The following is a 15,015-nucleotide window of genomic DNA, read 5'->3' as shown; positions in this document are numbered from 1 at the left end:
CACCCAGGAAGCAGGCGAGGAGAGAGGTCAAACTTCTTGCTGATCCACTTTGTTATCTATTTGTCATTGCTAAGCCAGTTACAGATGCGATGCGAGTTCAAGAAGTTTCTATCTCAGAGGCCTCTTCTATGAAGTTAGCAACAGGACTAAGGAGCAAGAGTGGAAAGAGTTTATACTCTCCATTTCCATCTTCTGAGAGGAGAGGTGGGTCACCCATTCCCAGAGCATCCAGACGCTCAGCTTGGCTTGCTGGAGCTACTAGCGGCAAGACAGTTCCACTACCTGATGGAGGATGAAGAGCAGGTTTCTCCTCCAGGGGAGGCAGCAGAAGGTCTTTTGGGTCCTCTATCTTCCCTGCAGCTTCACCTGAAGGTAGTTCTTCAAATAATGAAAGCAGAGGATTGGCCCTGTACTGTATCAGCTGCATATCTGAGAGAAAACAAACAGTTTAAACTCCAGGCTCCTCTGTCATGTAAGTAGCAAAGAAAGACAAAGAAAATTGGAGAGGCTGCTTCAAAATTTGGTTCACTAGAGAAAACCACACAGCTGAGGTCTGACAGACTAAACCCACAGCTGCAAGAGTGGAGCTAAGGCTCCTGTGTCTGTTGAGTATCTGAACTCCAAGCCCCCTTATGCATATGGCATGCAATGGCAGCACCGAAGTAGCAAAATGAGTGCATTTGCAGGGGCTGTAGCCCATGTAAGAGAGACTTCCACAAGGATGTTTGCAGTTCTACTCTCTATTGTGGCACTGTGTCATGCATAAGAAAAGGAAATGGTAAACACCAACACGGGGCACAGGATGGGGCCTCTGAAGTGCAGCTTCATCAAGATCAGTGAAACATCCTAGTGTTCACAAAAATTTTTAAGCCCAGACCAAAAGGAGATAAATGACAATACTCGCTACAAAGATTTCATTTCAACATACAGTTTTGGAAGAGTTTGGAGCTGACACAGCTCTCAGCATTCCTTCCTGCCCACCTTTGCTTCCTGCTGTTTCTGCCTCACTTGATCCCAGGTCTTCAGTGCTCTCTGCCAAGTTTGCAATCTGAACAAAATGGATAGAGTAAGAACACTGAAAACAACAAGAATAACAAAACCAAAATCAAAGTCTCCACTGACTGGTTAACAAAATTAAAGGTGAAAGGAGGAGGGAGGAGAATTGGAACACCTGATCAATGAGCCCATTGTTGACATGAGGGCCAGCAAACTAGAGCTCTCAGGAGAGGGCATGGACAAATACAGACAAACTTAATTTACTAAAGCAAACAAGTTTCTGACTAGCAAAAATTTATTTTAACTTCCAAACCAGAAGCTTTATTATTGTCTGTCTTGAAGAAATAGTGCTGTTAACATTAATTATATTGATTTCATCAATATCATTCATCAATTCATCAATATAATTAAATCCTGCAAGCACTGCTTGAACACAGCTGCATTTTGCCTCAGTTGTAGTCTAAACTCTTATGGCTGGGAAGTCCTAAGATTAAATATTATTATTAGACTAAATATTACTTTAGGACTACAAAATAAATGACACTTGCAAGGGTTTTGTGTTTTTTTTTTTCTAACATGAGTCAATTCTAGGAACTGAACCAAGATAAGTAAATTGACACTGAACTTTTGTATGTCCTCTGAGGAAATTTCATATAGCCATGATCAGAATAAATACAGTATATTGCATTATATTTTTCATGTAGTACTTTTCATTCAGTCTTCAGGCAGACCGAAGACACAATCCCATCTGAACTATAACCCCAGATCTAGTTATTACTTGGCTAAAAGACACCATGGGAATCCCTGAGGCTAGGAAAAATAAGCCAAGAAACTGCTCTCAATACACTTTGATCAAAAAGAGATGATTTTCTAGCCTTCTAATTCTAAACAGAAGGTATAGAAGTAATAGGTAAGAATAAAAAGTTCCTCAATATAGGCAGCTAATTCAATACACACCAGTTTGTTTCCCTCTTCCGTATTTTCCCAGGTGTATTCAGAACGCACAGAACAGGTTATTCAAACCAAAGTGGCAGTTTAAGTCACCCCACTGACTGTACTAATGCAGCCAGGAACATAACATTTGAAATTATCTTGAGAAGCTGCTGAAATTCATATATGCCAACTGAATTAATACATGTAACTGAAAACATTAAGTCAGCAGGACAAGATAAAATTGTGGTTTCATGCTGTGCTATTAATCCAGTCCCTATCCTCAAACTGCATCAGTGAAATTTTAGCTCTCCACATCATCTTAACCCTCCCCATCATCGAAGCAAATCTTACTCTTACATTTTCCATACCAGGGGAAGTTTCCATCAAGTTCATATCCAGGGCTGGTAGCTCAGGATTAAGTGTCTGAAAAAAAAACCAAACCAAAACCAGGCCATACGTAATATAATAAGGCCCTTAAAACAAACTTCAGACAGGTCCTGAAAGGAAAGCAGGATAAAGAGCACACCACCTGCTGAAGCACAAGGAAGGTAGCTCCCCCACAGGCTGACAGCAATATCCTTTTACCCTGTGGTGGTAAACTGAGGTCACAGGAGAAGAGAAAGACACCATGTTGCCCAGTAATTCCAGGTGTATGGCTGAGTTTCATTCCATCTTATAAATGCATAACCACATAAGCAGGATGTGATGATAAGTGGTGAAGGCTTGAGGAGAAGTGAGTCCAGTTTTTTCCATTTCCCCCCCCCTCCTTGAGTTCTGTGTAACAGATATACTGTATGAACTGAAAAAGGCTCTCTGTTACCTTGTACCATGTTAAAGACTCCTAGAATGCCTATGCCGCATTCTATTCATAAGTACTTGCTTTTCAGAATTTCCCCCTCCCCTTGCCCATTACAACATGGAATAAACCAGTAAAATTTCATGATGCATCCTCATCAGTATTTTTCAGAAATCATAAAAAGACACTCACATCACTGAAAGCTTCAGAACCAAAGTTATACTGCTTCCCAGATAACATTGCTTGAAGCTCTTCAAGGTTGGCGTCGATGCAATTAAGAAAATCCTGAATTTCTTCTCTAAAAAGACAGAATTATATAGTGCTGTAAGAAACAGTTGTTAGGACCTTCTTGTGCATGAAAGGCAGATTGCTCACATTCCAGAATAGCTTATTGCCAAATTAATGAAACCACATTCCTTTATCACTTTTCACAGTTCAACTCTTTGAAGGACAGGTACAGGGAAGACTATCTGAAGTGCAAGTACAATAACAGCTACCATAAAAAAAGGCAGTTCCTCCTTCCATATCTACATCCTCCTTCAATTTAATATCTTTTGAATATTCTTGGATCTATAGATCAACAGACTATAGACCAACATCTGTTTAAAATAAGGCCCGATGGCTTTCACCTGGGGACAACAAATAATAACAAAGAGCTGGAAAATACCTCCATCTGAAGGAACACTGCCTATTTTCCTATACTGAAACATCAGATTGTTGCCAAATTGTATGCATTTCCATGGACAGGGCATGATTCAAGGGACACTGAATGAAGTGGAAAGGGAGCTGCACGCACAGCACCAGTACTGAACTCTTTGCTGTGCTGCAAGCTACCTCCTGCACTGGAATACTCAACTACCAGTAGCAGATAGTTCCAAGGCATCACCCCATGCTGCAGTGCCAATGAGATGAGACATCAGAAGGCCTTTAGGTCACAGGAAGTGCTGTGACACATCATCAGCACTTCCTACCTGAAGTTAAAGAATGCTTTGCCTATTAAAACTGAAATAAAAAGAGGGGGCTGCCCAGTTCAAATAAAACAGTATCCTTTAAGGATACAAGATAGAAGGGAAATTATTGATAAATTTTTAAAATATGATTTATTAGTGGAATGTGAATCGGAATATAACAACCCCACTTTACCAGTAAAGAAAGCAGATGGGAAAAGCTATAGGGTAGTTCAAGATTTAAGGGCAATAAATAGAATAGTAGAGGACACCCACCCTGTAGTGGCTAATCTATATACTTTACTGACCAAACTAAAATTAAATCAGAAATGGTTTGCCGTCCTGGATTTAAAGGACGCTTTCTTTTGCTTACCATTGGCCAAAGAAAGCCAAAATTATTTGCTTTCGAATGGGAAAAAATCCTGACACAGGAAGAAAAACTCAATTAACTTGGATGGTATTACCTAAAGGGTTTAAAAACAGTCAAGTTTTGGAAATCAGTTAGCATTATGGAAGCCACCTACTCAGACCGGGACTCTGTTACAGTATGTGGATGACCTGTTAATTGCTGCTGAAACAAAGGAAGAATGTATCCAGTGGACAGTGGAATTATTAAATTTTCTGGGACTGAATGGTTATTGGGTATCCAAACAGAAGGGTCAACTAATCCAAACCTGAGTTTCCTACCTAGGATATGAAATAACAGGAGAAGAGAGAAAACTTGGAGCTGCTAGAAAAGAAGCCATTTGTCAAGACTCCACGACTGTCGGCCGTCAAGGAGCTCCGAACATTCCTGGGAATGACTGGATGGTGCAGACTTTGGATCCACGGTTATGGTGCTCTGCATCTTTTTTTACAGGAACAATTGACAGAACCACTATCACACAACTGCTTGGTCACTATAGAGACTGTATATTCGAGCTGACCAGACTTGAAAGAAAAACCTCTGGAAGATACTGATTCTTGGTTTACTGATGGCAGTAGCTTCATGAAAAATGGTGAACAAAAGGCAGGATATGCCATTACCACCACTTTACAGGTAACAGAAGCTAAACCTTTACCCATGAACATCTCTGCCCAGAAGGCAGAAATAATAACATTAATGAGAGCCCTGGAATTGGCTGAAGACAAAAGGATAAATATTTGGACTGATTCTAAATACGCGTTTGGTGTGGTCCATGCACACGGTGCTATCTGGAAAGAACGAGGACCATTTGAACACACAACGGAAACAGATTAAACATGCCACAGAAATTCTACAATTACTGGAATCTGCTCAGCTACCTGAAGAAGTAGCTATTATGTACTGTAAAGGACATCAACAAGGTGACTCTGATCAGGAAATTGGAAATAATTTGGCCAATTTTGAAGCCAAACGAGCAGCTGAACAATCTCAGATCATGTCCTTAATCCCTGACGGCACACTAGCAATTGAGAAATCTAAACCTAGGTGTTCAAAACAGGACAGAAAATTGTTTAAAGATCTAAAAGGACAGGAAAACAAAGTTCAACAACATTTAAAGACATAAATCACAATGTTCTGCTAAACACATCCCCTGGAACTTTGACAAGATCCCACAAGATGGTAGCAGTGTAACAGTTTCCAGAAACAAGTTAATACCTGTCCAGCAAAGGATCGTTTTGGTTTCCAGAGTTGCTTTCATTCAAGATGGAGTCAATCACTGACACGGGGTCTTCTGGAGTATTAGGTTGTGCAGTATGGAGCTCCACAGCAACATTTCCTATTTCACCGAGTTTGTTGACATCATTTATATGAACTGGTGGGATAGATTCTGCACAATTTAACACATTTGGCTGTGATACTTGACAAATAGGTAAGCCAGGATCCATAGGGGCCTGTGGCTCTCTAAAATATGACCCAAAGAGAAACAACATACAGGAGAAATCATCAACTGGATCTTGGTTTGTTTATTACTAACTTAGATACATTTTGGATTGTTTATTCGTAATCAATATATGCATTCATGTCCCTATTCAATCAAAAAGTTAGTATGTGCTTATTTGTTGAATAGACAGAAAAGCATCAGAAAATTAAACTTCAAGTGCAATCAGCTTGACAGCCTTTCAGGTACTCCTGAAGAGACATGAGCTCCTAAAAATCTTTGCTCCCCATGACTAATGCTACATGTTGTAAAAAAGGCAGCCTACCAACAGGTCTGTCATGCACAAATGGAGGAAAACTCTGAGAAGCTGTTTCCCAGGATTCATATGGATCATTTACACAAACATAACCACCTAGTAACAATCTAGGCATAAATACTTCCACACCCTTTAAACGTACCTGGCTCGGCCACTTGTGTGTGCCACAGCAGGGAGACCACTGGTGGCATTTTCCATGGTATCAGTGATATCTCGAATGATGAGACCTGTACCATTCCCGTCCTCATCATCTGCACTATGTTCAGAAAAAGCCACCTGCAGGATACAGCAAACACAATGAGTAGAATGAGTAAAACAAAAAGGTCTTTAAGGTCTTTTTTTCTTGCTTTCTTTGTTTTTGCACCTTCTCTGTCCTGCTCAGAGTTCATCTTTTACTAGTTGTACTGACCTCCATGATAGCAATGCTTTAAAGCTGCCCATTTCAAAATGGAGTGCATCTGATTGTAAGACTAGGGCATTAAGAGTTACAAGGAAGACTTTGAGACCACTGTGTATCATCCTGTCCAACCCATCGATTCTTTCCCTGGGAAAACTTACTGCTTGGCCACTTTCAACAGGTATGCGAACATACTGACGACTGTATTTGGAAGGTGAAGCACCTGCAGCATCTGTTAGAGACCTGAGACAAAACATGGCTTCAGTATAGGGTCCAATAGTAAAAAGCTGTAGCAATGCCAAATACATGCAGCAATGGTAAGAACAATCATTTTTCCACTTCTAAGATAACTGGCCTTTAGAAATGTTTTTTACCAAGTTTACTGCAGACAGGCTGCACTCTAAACAAACTTTTTGTTACATTTTGAAAGAGTACTCTTTTTCATAACTCTGCCCTTCAGAATTCAAGATGCATAGTCTCTTCCCAGCAATTTTTTTAGTGATAAAGAAGTAGAAATCTTAATTTGATGCTTTATGCAAGTTTGAATATACAAGTGATAAAAATATTCTTCATACACTTTAAGTATCTTGCTCTTAGAAGCTGATTTATCCCTATAATTCATATTTGAAACTGATTTTTGAACTATCCAGTAATTACCTTTTTCTTTTGACCCCAACAATATAATTTCCTCGCATCAAACTTAGTATAAATTGAAGAATCTAAAAAGGAAAAACATACAAACAAAAACCAAGTAGTCAGCACAGCAATCCTAATGTTAACTTAATAATTCAGATTTTACTACAAAATTATGTAGTTATGTGATTGAAATTAGTAGGTAAATTACAAATCCATTTCCGTTTGTGTCTTAAAAACCAAAATGACAGCTACCGATGGCACTGAAAAAATACCCCACTCGGACAGTTTTTGGCTTTTTTTTTTCTAAATGTAATATAACACCACAAATCACTAGAGAATTCCAGACCAGAAAGAGCTGAGGGATAAACCAGAGAAAATCTGTTCCAGTGCAGAAGCTCCTATACTTTTTGGGATCCAAGTTGACTTCTTGAGTGGGCTAATATTGTCTTGGTCCAAGATCTTTCACAGACTCCATTCCATGTGCCTGCAGTCTCTTGTTTTAGGTTCCTGTTACCACGCGCTGCCTCCAGCCTCAAGTTTACCCCAGGTCAGCTTGATTTACTGATTTCTCTCCAAATGAAAATCACTGAGATTTCAAACACAAGCAAATCCTTTCTCCTACAACTTTTCCTTAATGTTTTGCTCGTGGTTCTTTGCTGTGCTACTTCTGGGACACTCAGGAACTGTGAACATTTCCTTTATGCTGTATTAATATAGCCTGTTCAGCTCTGTGTCATTTGTCATTCTACATAAGCAAAGAATGCCATGAAGTATCACAGAGGCAGGAATAAGGATGGTAGCACTGAAGATGCTGCAATGGTACCTTAGACAGCAGCTTCTGTTGTTGACTGTGCTTCTGCCTTAGAACTGCCACTTCTTTCCACAGGGCCTTATTTTCTCTGCAATGCAGAATAAATCAGAAGACAGAGGATGAACAGATTTTACTTTATATGCTCTAGTTTTACAGCTTTCAAACTTTCACAGTACCTTGCAGGACCAATGGCAACATTCCTTCCGTGGATAACTAACAATCAGTTAATCCAATCCACTAGTACAAACTCTGTGTTAAATTGGCTCAATTTTCCATCAGGCAGAACCAAACTCGCTCTAGTAAGGACATTCTCAATCTCTTCTGCTCCATCAATAATCCTGATCTGCACTATTCCTTCAAAGCCTTAAAACCTTAGAACAAAACTCAGTGTTTGAAAACAGGCTGAGTGTAACACAGACCATCTGAGAACAGTTTCAAAGTTAGCCTTTGATGCGTTTTGTTTGGTTGTTTGGTTGTTTTCAAGGAATAGAGGGAGTGAAGTGAAGGTATCTCCTGAACTTTAGTTGACACCTGCGTGCATACCAATGACCTGAATGAATTACCAGTGCGTATACAAAAAGAATCTGATGAGGACATGAAAAGTCCACTTCCACTTAGAAAGAAAATTAAAGGCTATTTCTCCCTCACCTCATTTAATCCTGGGTTTTTTTGTTTTGAAAAGGAAGTACTTTGATCGTCCTAGAAAACTACTACAGGTGATGGCAACCAAAATGAAATCCCAAAACAGTCAAAAATTCCCAGTCTTCATCTCTGGTCTGCAACTGAATTATAAAATGAAACAAGGTACAGAACGTTGTGTGGGATGGAATGGGGATTCTTAGAAAAATACAGCTTCACCCATTTCCAGTTCAAATGAACACCACATTCCGAGTCAAGCTCCATTAGACCTAAGCAACACTCAACACATAAGTGCCTCTGAAGCAGACGAGTCTACCTCTTCATGTTAGCCAGTCTGACATCCATGTTGTTCTGCTGCTCTCTCATTTCTTGGACTTCAGCGAGTACTTTGTGCAAATCCTCCGCACAGACCTTGAGATCCTCAGTTCTTACTGCAGATACCTAAAACAGGACCAGGTTACACGTTTTAACTACAAACAGTGCTTTGCATACTCCCTTCTACAGGAACAGTGTAGTTAGTTTGTAAACTCCATTAAAAGATTAGGTAACACTTAATTCTTATGCATCACAAACCACAACACTTACTATAGGTGACAGCTGTTAGGACAGTCTACACTGTATGCAAGAAAAAAAAAAGTTGTCAGTGAAAACATGAGATTAGCCCTTTGTACGTGTAGACAGAGGGTTCACCATTGTCATTAATGATAAAAACCTACCACTGACTGAAAACAGCCTTCCCTAGTGTGTTTGCTCTGACAGGTCTGGTGACAGATTGCCCTCTAGTCTCAAAGGGTAAGACCCCAGATAAAAACAAAACATAATTCATAGTGGAATAAGAACAAGACAATCATATTCCTTTTAGGTGCAGGTAAATATGCCAGCACAGGAGTAACACATTTCAATTAAGTTCCTGGTAGGAGGGAAAGGTGTCTAAATAGACACATCTTACTCAATTTGAATATTCATCCCACACTACCTGAACTGCAGATTCCCACTGGTGTTTGCTCTACTACCTCTCTGCTGATGACATTCCAAAATTTTGGAGACTTGTCTTGAGAAAGTCAGATTCTGCTCTTCTGCCACAGCAGAATTCATGAATGCCACCTCTTTTAAACAACGGCAGAAGAGCCATCAGAAAGCAAAAAGCTCACCCTCTCCTCCCCACACTTCTACACTCTTAACTTTTCCAGTTCTTTCAGCAGCTCTCTCTGTGGCTAACACACAATTCAGGATTTGGAAAAAGACAGGTCTGGTGCATTGCACATCTGAATGACATGTCCAGGCTTTGTGGGCATTTTAAAAATCATTTAGCTAAATGCTGACTGCAACTGAACCAAATGGAGTTGCATCAGATAACCACCAGATGTCCCTTCCCGCCTACAACACACTGATATTTCTTGCTATTCTACTGAATTCCAAGAGGGGGACAAGTGTGTGAAAGCATCTGGGTCTGGCCTGCTGAAGTGCTAGGTAACTTCCATGCAGGTCGGCTCACAGACCCCTTTTTTCTTCCAAAGGAGAATGGGATAGTCAGAAATAGATCTACAGTGTTATAAAATATCCCATCACTTCATGATGAAACAGAATATAATTGCTACGTCATTATTACCCCACAGAAATAGCCAACTACATTCTTAACATAATCCTTGTAACAAAGGATGGGCTGAGTGGCCTCTCCATCTACCTTTTTAGATGCTTCACTATTCTTGTGGGTAATACATTATACTAAGGTACACTGAGCTGTATCCCCAGTGAAAAATCATGGCTGATTTCTCTTTAGCATACCACCTCTCCCTGTGGTACCCCACACACCCAAAGATGGAGACAGATAGAAATTTCAAATGCAGTCAGCCTGCCCCCATAAAACAGCCAAACTAAAACATTCTGCCCAAGTGTAAGGAATTGTTCTCTTCAGAGTCCTGACCCAGATATAAGGGTGTCAAAACTGAAGCATTTCAGCAGGACTGACAGTAAAAGGGAGGAAGTAAAGGAAGTCCTGCATTCAAACTTGCATTCCTGTTAGAAGCTTTAAGTCCAGTTTACAGCAAGTACTGAAATATGGCTCCATTCCAGGCAGTAAAAGAAAATTAATGGATGTTTTGCAAAAAATCACTACCATTTCCTGTTCAACAAAGAACATGTTTCACCAACCTATTCAGTAGTTTCATATGAATGTCCTTGGCACTAACCAGAGCTTTTGTCTTTCCATCTAGAATACTCCACCCAGTGCAACACACCTAGGATACATGGTGCCATACAGAACATCATCAGCTGACAGCCCCAACATCCCAGCAAGAGATGTGTGCAAGCCAAGACAAGTTAGCGATTACAGCATCTGGGGAAAGCACAGGCCTGAGTCAGAGAAGCAACTGTACAACTATATTTAATCCATTGTGATTTTGAGCAGAGACAGCACAGTGGAGAATCAATCAAAACACAATTGTGACTCTCAAGCCTATCCTCTGCTTTTATTAACTTGGGCAATGTAGCTACCATATTACGACATTCTAAAGAAAAGATTCTGCAGTTCAAATGTCAATGTGATGTATCATGATACTCTCTTTCTCTGGCTGGGAGGATATTATGCGCTCTAAAGTGCCAACAGAGGATAAATATCTGTGCTGGAACAGGTCAGACAAGGCCTGAATGTGCAAGATAAAACTGGAAAGTACTAACAAAGGGGCAGCTTAGTGGCAACGTAGTTTTGGAGAAATAATGCGATTCATGCAAAGTCACCCAAATGAACTGATTACTGATGCCCTTGCTAATTTTCAACAAGAAGCCCCAAATAGGGTTGTATTTTCTTTTGCTTCTTTCACTTTGTGACTCTTTTCAGCTCTATGACGACAGAATTGAAGACCATGCTAAGCTGCAAGTGGGTATACGAATTTGCCGTGAAAAAGGGGTTCTAGCGTGACAGCCATGAAGATGTGGCACTACTCCAGAGCGCTGCCAAACAGCAAGGTGTGTTTTGTCTAAATGCTGGCATAAGGAGGCCAAGCCAAGCCTGGCATTCAGGATGGAGTTACAAAGTCTTGCATCATGATGCACAACCTTGGTTCCCACGGAATCTGTTGGCTGTGAAGTATTTGAAGCCCCCAGACATGCTCTTTAACAGCTACTTTTCATAGCAAAGTGAAGTAAATACATGCTTAGATTGTACCTTGCGCTTGATGTTTTCCAGTAAATGTGCCTTCCCTTGCTTGAAGAAAGGGTGCTGGAACTCAATGACTGAGCTTTTCTCTGCTGTAATCATACCATTCTCCAGGGCAATCACCTTCCTGAAACCATCTGTGGATATATATCAAAGTCATTTCTTTCAGTGCAAAGCTGACTGTAACAGCATACAGCTAAAAAAAACCCAAGGCTACTGAAACACCTGAAGCACTACAGTCAGTGGGAGCAGAAACTATGGAAACCAGCCAAAATAGCTTTTCCTTGGTGCTCATTGATTTGACTGCTCCAGTCTTCACAGCTAGAGAACATGTCCACAATATCATCAAATGACCTCACAGGTCGTACAAACAGCATGCATAGCAGAGGCCAGCTAGTGTCTGCAGCAAGACAGGGATGTTCAAGTAACCACAGAAGTGAGTTACAAATCAGAGTTATAAAGACATCTTGAATAAAATCTTGCCCCAGTGGGAGCAGTGGAACAGCGCACCTTCCTTTTCATGCCTATAATCCCAAACAACTACAAATCAAAACAAATGCTGTCATGTACTACCAGGGTCTACAGAATAAAGTAAGGAGGAAAAATCAGTTCTCAGCCTATGCAACACATGCACACAGAGTACTTTCTCCACACCAGACTGCCTACATGAAATAAGACATTGTCAGCTATATCCCTGTCACTGCAACCCTGCTTCGAGTACCACAGGGCAGACACAAAATACAGTTTACAGACCAATTTCTACCTCTTCTCATTCAAGCTTTTAACATAGTGAATGTACTTCTGTTTCACTGTGCCCCAAGAGCACTACCATAAGAAAACTTCACTTGAAGCTAGAATAGGTCCAGCAGGAAAAGGAGGCTGCCATCACACTGCATGTATTCACAGAAATATTTGCATTTCAGCATTTGCCCTTGCTGCAAGGCAACTGACAACTGCTTGTTCGCATTATCCTTTGACACCTAAATGATGAAGACTTAACACCTGAACAGCAACATCCACCTTGTGTCAAAAGAAAGGTAAGCTTTCTCACGTCAGCCAAAATCTAAACAGGCATCAGTTAGAGAGACCATGCAAACCTACTGGGCAAGGACAGAGGGTTCCTGCCCCTTATTCCACATGGAATATCTAAGCAAGATGGCCATCTTCTATGCAGTTTGTACCTTCACTCAGCCCATAAGCTATTTGCTGCAAAACCATTATTTCTGCTGTGTGGCAGCCCTGTACATTGTACTGCTTCTTTGAATCACCTCCTCCCTCCAGCTCTTTGCCTGTACAAGTTGTACATGTGTAATGGGATGCTACATGATGTTCAGATGTAGAGCACGGAAAACATAATGAGAAACTCAGTCCAGCTTGATCCATCAGCGTCACTAATATTGTTTCAACACAGCAATGCAGGCAACAGCATGATCTAGGCAATTATTTTTTTTTTTTTATATGCTATATACACGGGTGTAGATATGGTCTCTGTTCCTCTAGGTACCATTAACACGGCCACTGGAGCCCAGAAAACTCTATCCAAGCTTTAGGTACCACCACATTAAACAGGTTTTTTTACAGCCACTGCTCAAAACACAGAAAGCAAAAATAAGCCAGGCTCTACTGTTCTTTTCTTTTGCAAAGCAAACTTAAGACCAGAATTCGGGTTTTCAGGGACCTGCCAAGTCAGTTGTTTTGTTTAAAGAATTTCAAATCAATACCACGTAGCAATGAACTTAGCAGAAAGGAAACTAAGAACAGTTGATGCTTACACATGTTAAGTTGTCGTATAAAACTGGAGATATTGTTGTGTTTGAAGTACTTGGGGAGTAGCTCCTTGGCAAACCTCTGCTCATCCAGAATGCAGAAATTCTCACCATTCTAGGAAATAAACAGAAGTAACAGAGAACAGGCACAATTTTTCTAAGGTGTCAAGACAGGGATGGCAGGGCAGGGCAAAAGTCTGTGTGAGCACTTCTGAGTACCTGGGGCTGTACTAAAAAGTTTGGATCCAAAAAGACAGTTACACAAAATATTTCTGCTCAATGGGACATTTTTCAAAACCTGAAGTTCTAAAGCTCCTGAAGTTTTGTCTTAGGCCATAGAAAAATTCTTCTGAAACCCCCGTGTATCTGTCAGTCTCTGCCCACAGGAAACACAACCATTGCTCCAGCACAATGGAAGTTATGCCACTAGAGGGCTTTTATCTCCTCGGTCAGTTTGCCCAGACCCTGACAAGATTCTTCCATTGTAAGGACTATGTCACCACTCAAAAATAACCAAGGAGCGTTGCTGAGCTACAGAAAGTTCAGACCACACAGCCCAGCGGTGAGGAAGTGTAACTACGACACAAGCAGCTTCGGATTTTGCCTATTCTCAAACTCAAACTTCCCGAAACCCGGCAGGTCTTTTGTGGCAGTTTTATGTTGGTCACAAAAAGAGCAAAAATGGCTATTTTCTTCTTTGCCTTTGCAATGGCTGAATCTCTGGGGAAAAACAAGTGGAGAAATTCCAAGGGATGTAAAAGTGACAGGAGACAGAAATAACGCCATGCCCGTGCCAGACCTCAGCCACACAGCGCCCGGAGGCGCTCTGGCCAAGGCGGCCCAACCTTCCTATGGCAGGAAGGGAAAATTACAAGTTAATTACTTCTTAAAGTGCGTTTTCCACGGCACGTCACCGCTCTGCTCTGGGGGCGGGCGCCATTTGCGATGCTGCCACCGGGACCCGCTCACCCCGGGGCGTCTGCACAGGCAGAGCCCAGCCCCCGCCGCGGGGTCGCGTCCGGCCCCGCAACCTTCGCACCCGCCGGTTCTGTCCGTCACAACGGGCCTTCCCCCCCCCGCTGAAGCGCCAGCCCACGCCGTCACGCCCCGCTGCTGCCCACGGCCCGCCGAAGGACTCCCGACCCTCCAGCTTCCCAGAGGCCTGGTGCCCTCCCCAGCCACCGCTCATGCCCCTCCCGGCCCCGCCTCCTGGCCGGTCCCACTCCCCGCGGCTGAGCCGCCGCCGCCGCCGCCACCTCCGCCCCGCCCGCAGAGCCCCGCAGCACCGCCCCAGCGCTTCCACCCCAACCCCTCCGGGACTCCCTCCACGGTCCTGGCCCTGGCCCTGGCCCTGCCACCCGCTTCGTGCCGCCCCAGCCCCTCCGCGCCCCTCTCCTCTCCGCCTCGCGGATGGCGCTGGCGGTGCCCGGCCGGGCCAGGGCCCCGCGGGCCGCTCTCACCCTGCTCCAACCGATGACGTCGTCGCTTTGCGGGTCCTCTACCAGCGCCCAGAGCTTGGCCAGGAAACCGGGCACCGGAGCGAAGCCGGGCCCCGGGGCAGCGCCGGGGCCGCCGGGCAGCGCCAGCCCTTCCCGCATTCTCAGGCCGGGCCGCGCACTCGTGCAGCGGGCCGGGGGAGGGCGGAGCGGCCGACGGCGGCCGTGACGCCATGCCCGAAGCGCCTCTGGGGAGCGCTCGCTGGTGGGGCCGCTCCCCGGGCCGCCCTCTCCCGCCTGGCAGGTACGTGCAGCCGGCCTGCCCCGCGCTCCCGGGGGGCTGA

The 15,015-nt window shown here is 43.0% G+C and overlaps 1 protein-coding gene across 1 annotated transcript; it reads right to left on the bottom strand.

The window, feature by feature from the left end:
- On the bottom strand, window positions 1-14,895 carry LOC130596840 (heat shock factor protein 3-like). The gene is made up of 13 exons (XM_057404838.1): window positions 14,696-14,895; window positions 13,242-13,350; window positions 11,479-11,606; window positions 8,632-8,756; window positions 7,689-7,764; window positions 6,887-6,948; window positions 6,391-6,472; window positions 5,975-6,108; window positions 5,294-5,539; window positions 2,918-3,023; window positions 2,287-2,352; window positions 982-1,048; window positions 1-429 (listed from the first exon to the last, which is right to left on the bottom strand). Exons 1-13 carry the CDS (start codon window positions 14,831-14,833, stop codon window positions 98-100), a joined length of 1,671 nt encoding a protein of 556 aa, XP_057260821.1. The 5' UTR covers window positions 14,834-14,895; the 3' UTR covers window positions 1-97.
- Between the last annotated feature and the right edge of the window lie 120 nt (window positions 14,896-15,015).

This window comes from Pezoporus wallicus, unplaced genomic scaffold (assembly GCF_028554395.1).
Source record: "Pezoporus wallicus isolate ANWC-B61680 ecotype Strahan unplaced genomic scaffold, APGP_CSIRO_Pwel_v1 contig_5104, whole genome shotgun sequence".
NCBI lineage: Eukaryota > Metazoa > Chordata > Aves > Psittaciformes > Psittacidae > Pezoporus > Pezoporus wallicus.
This window is presented reverse-complemented; position numbering and strand designations above follow the sequence as displayed.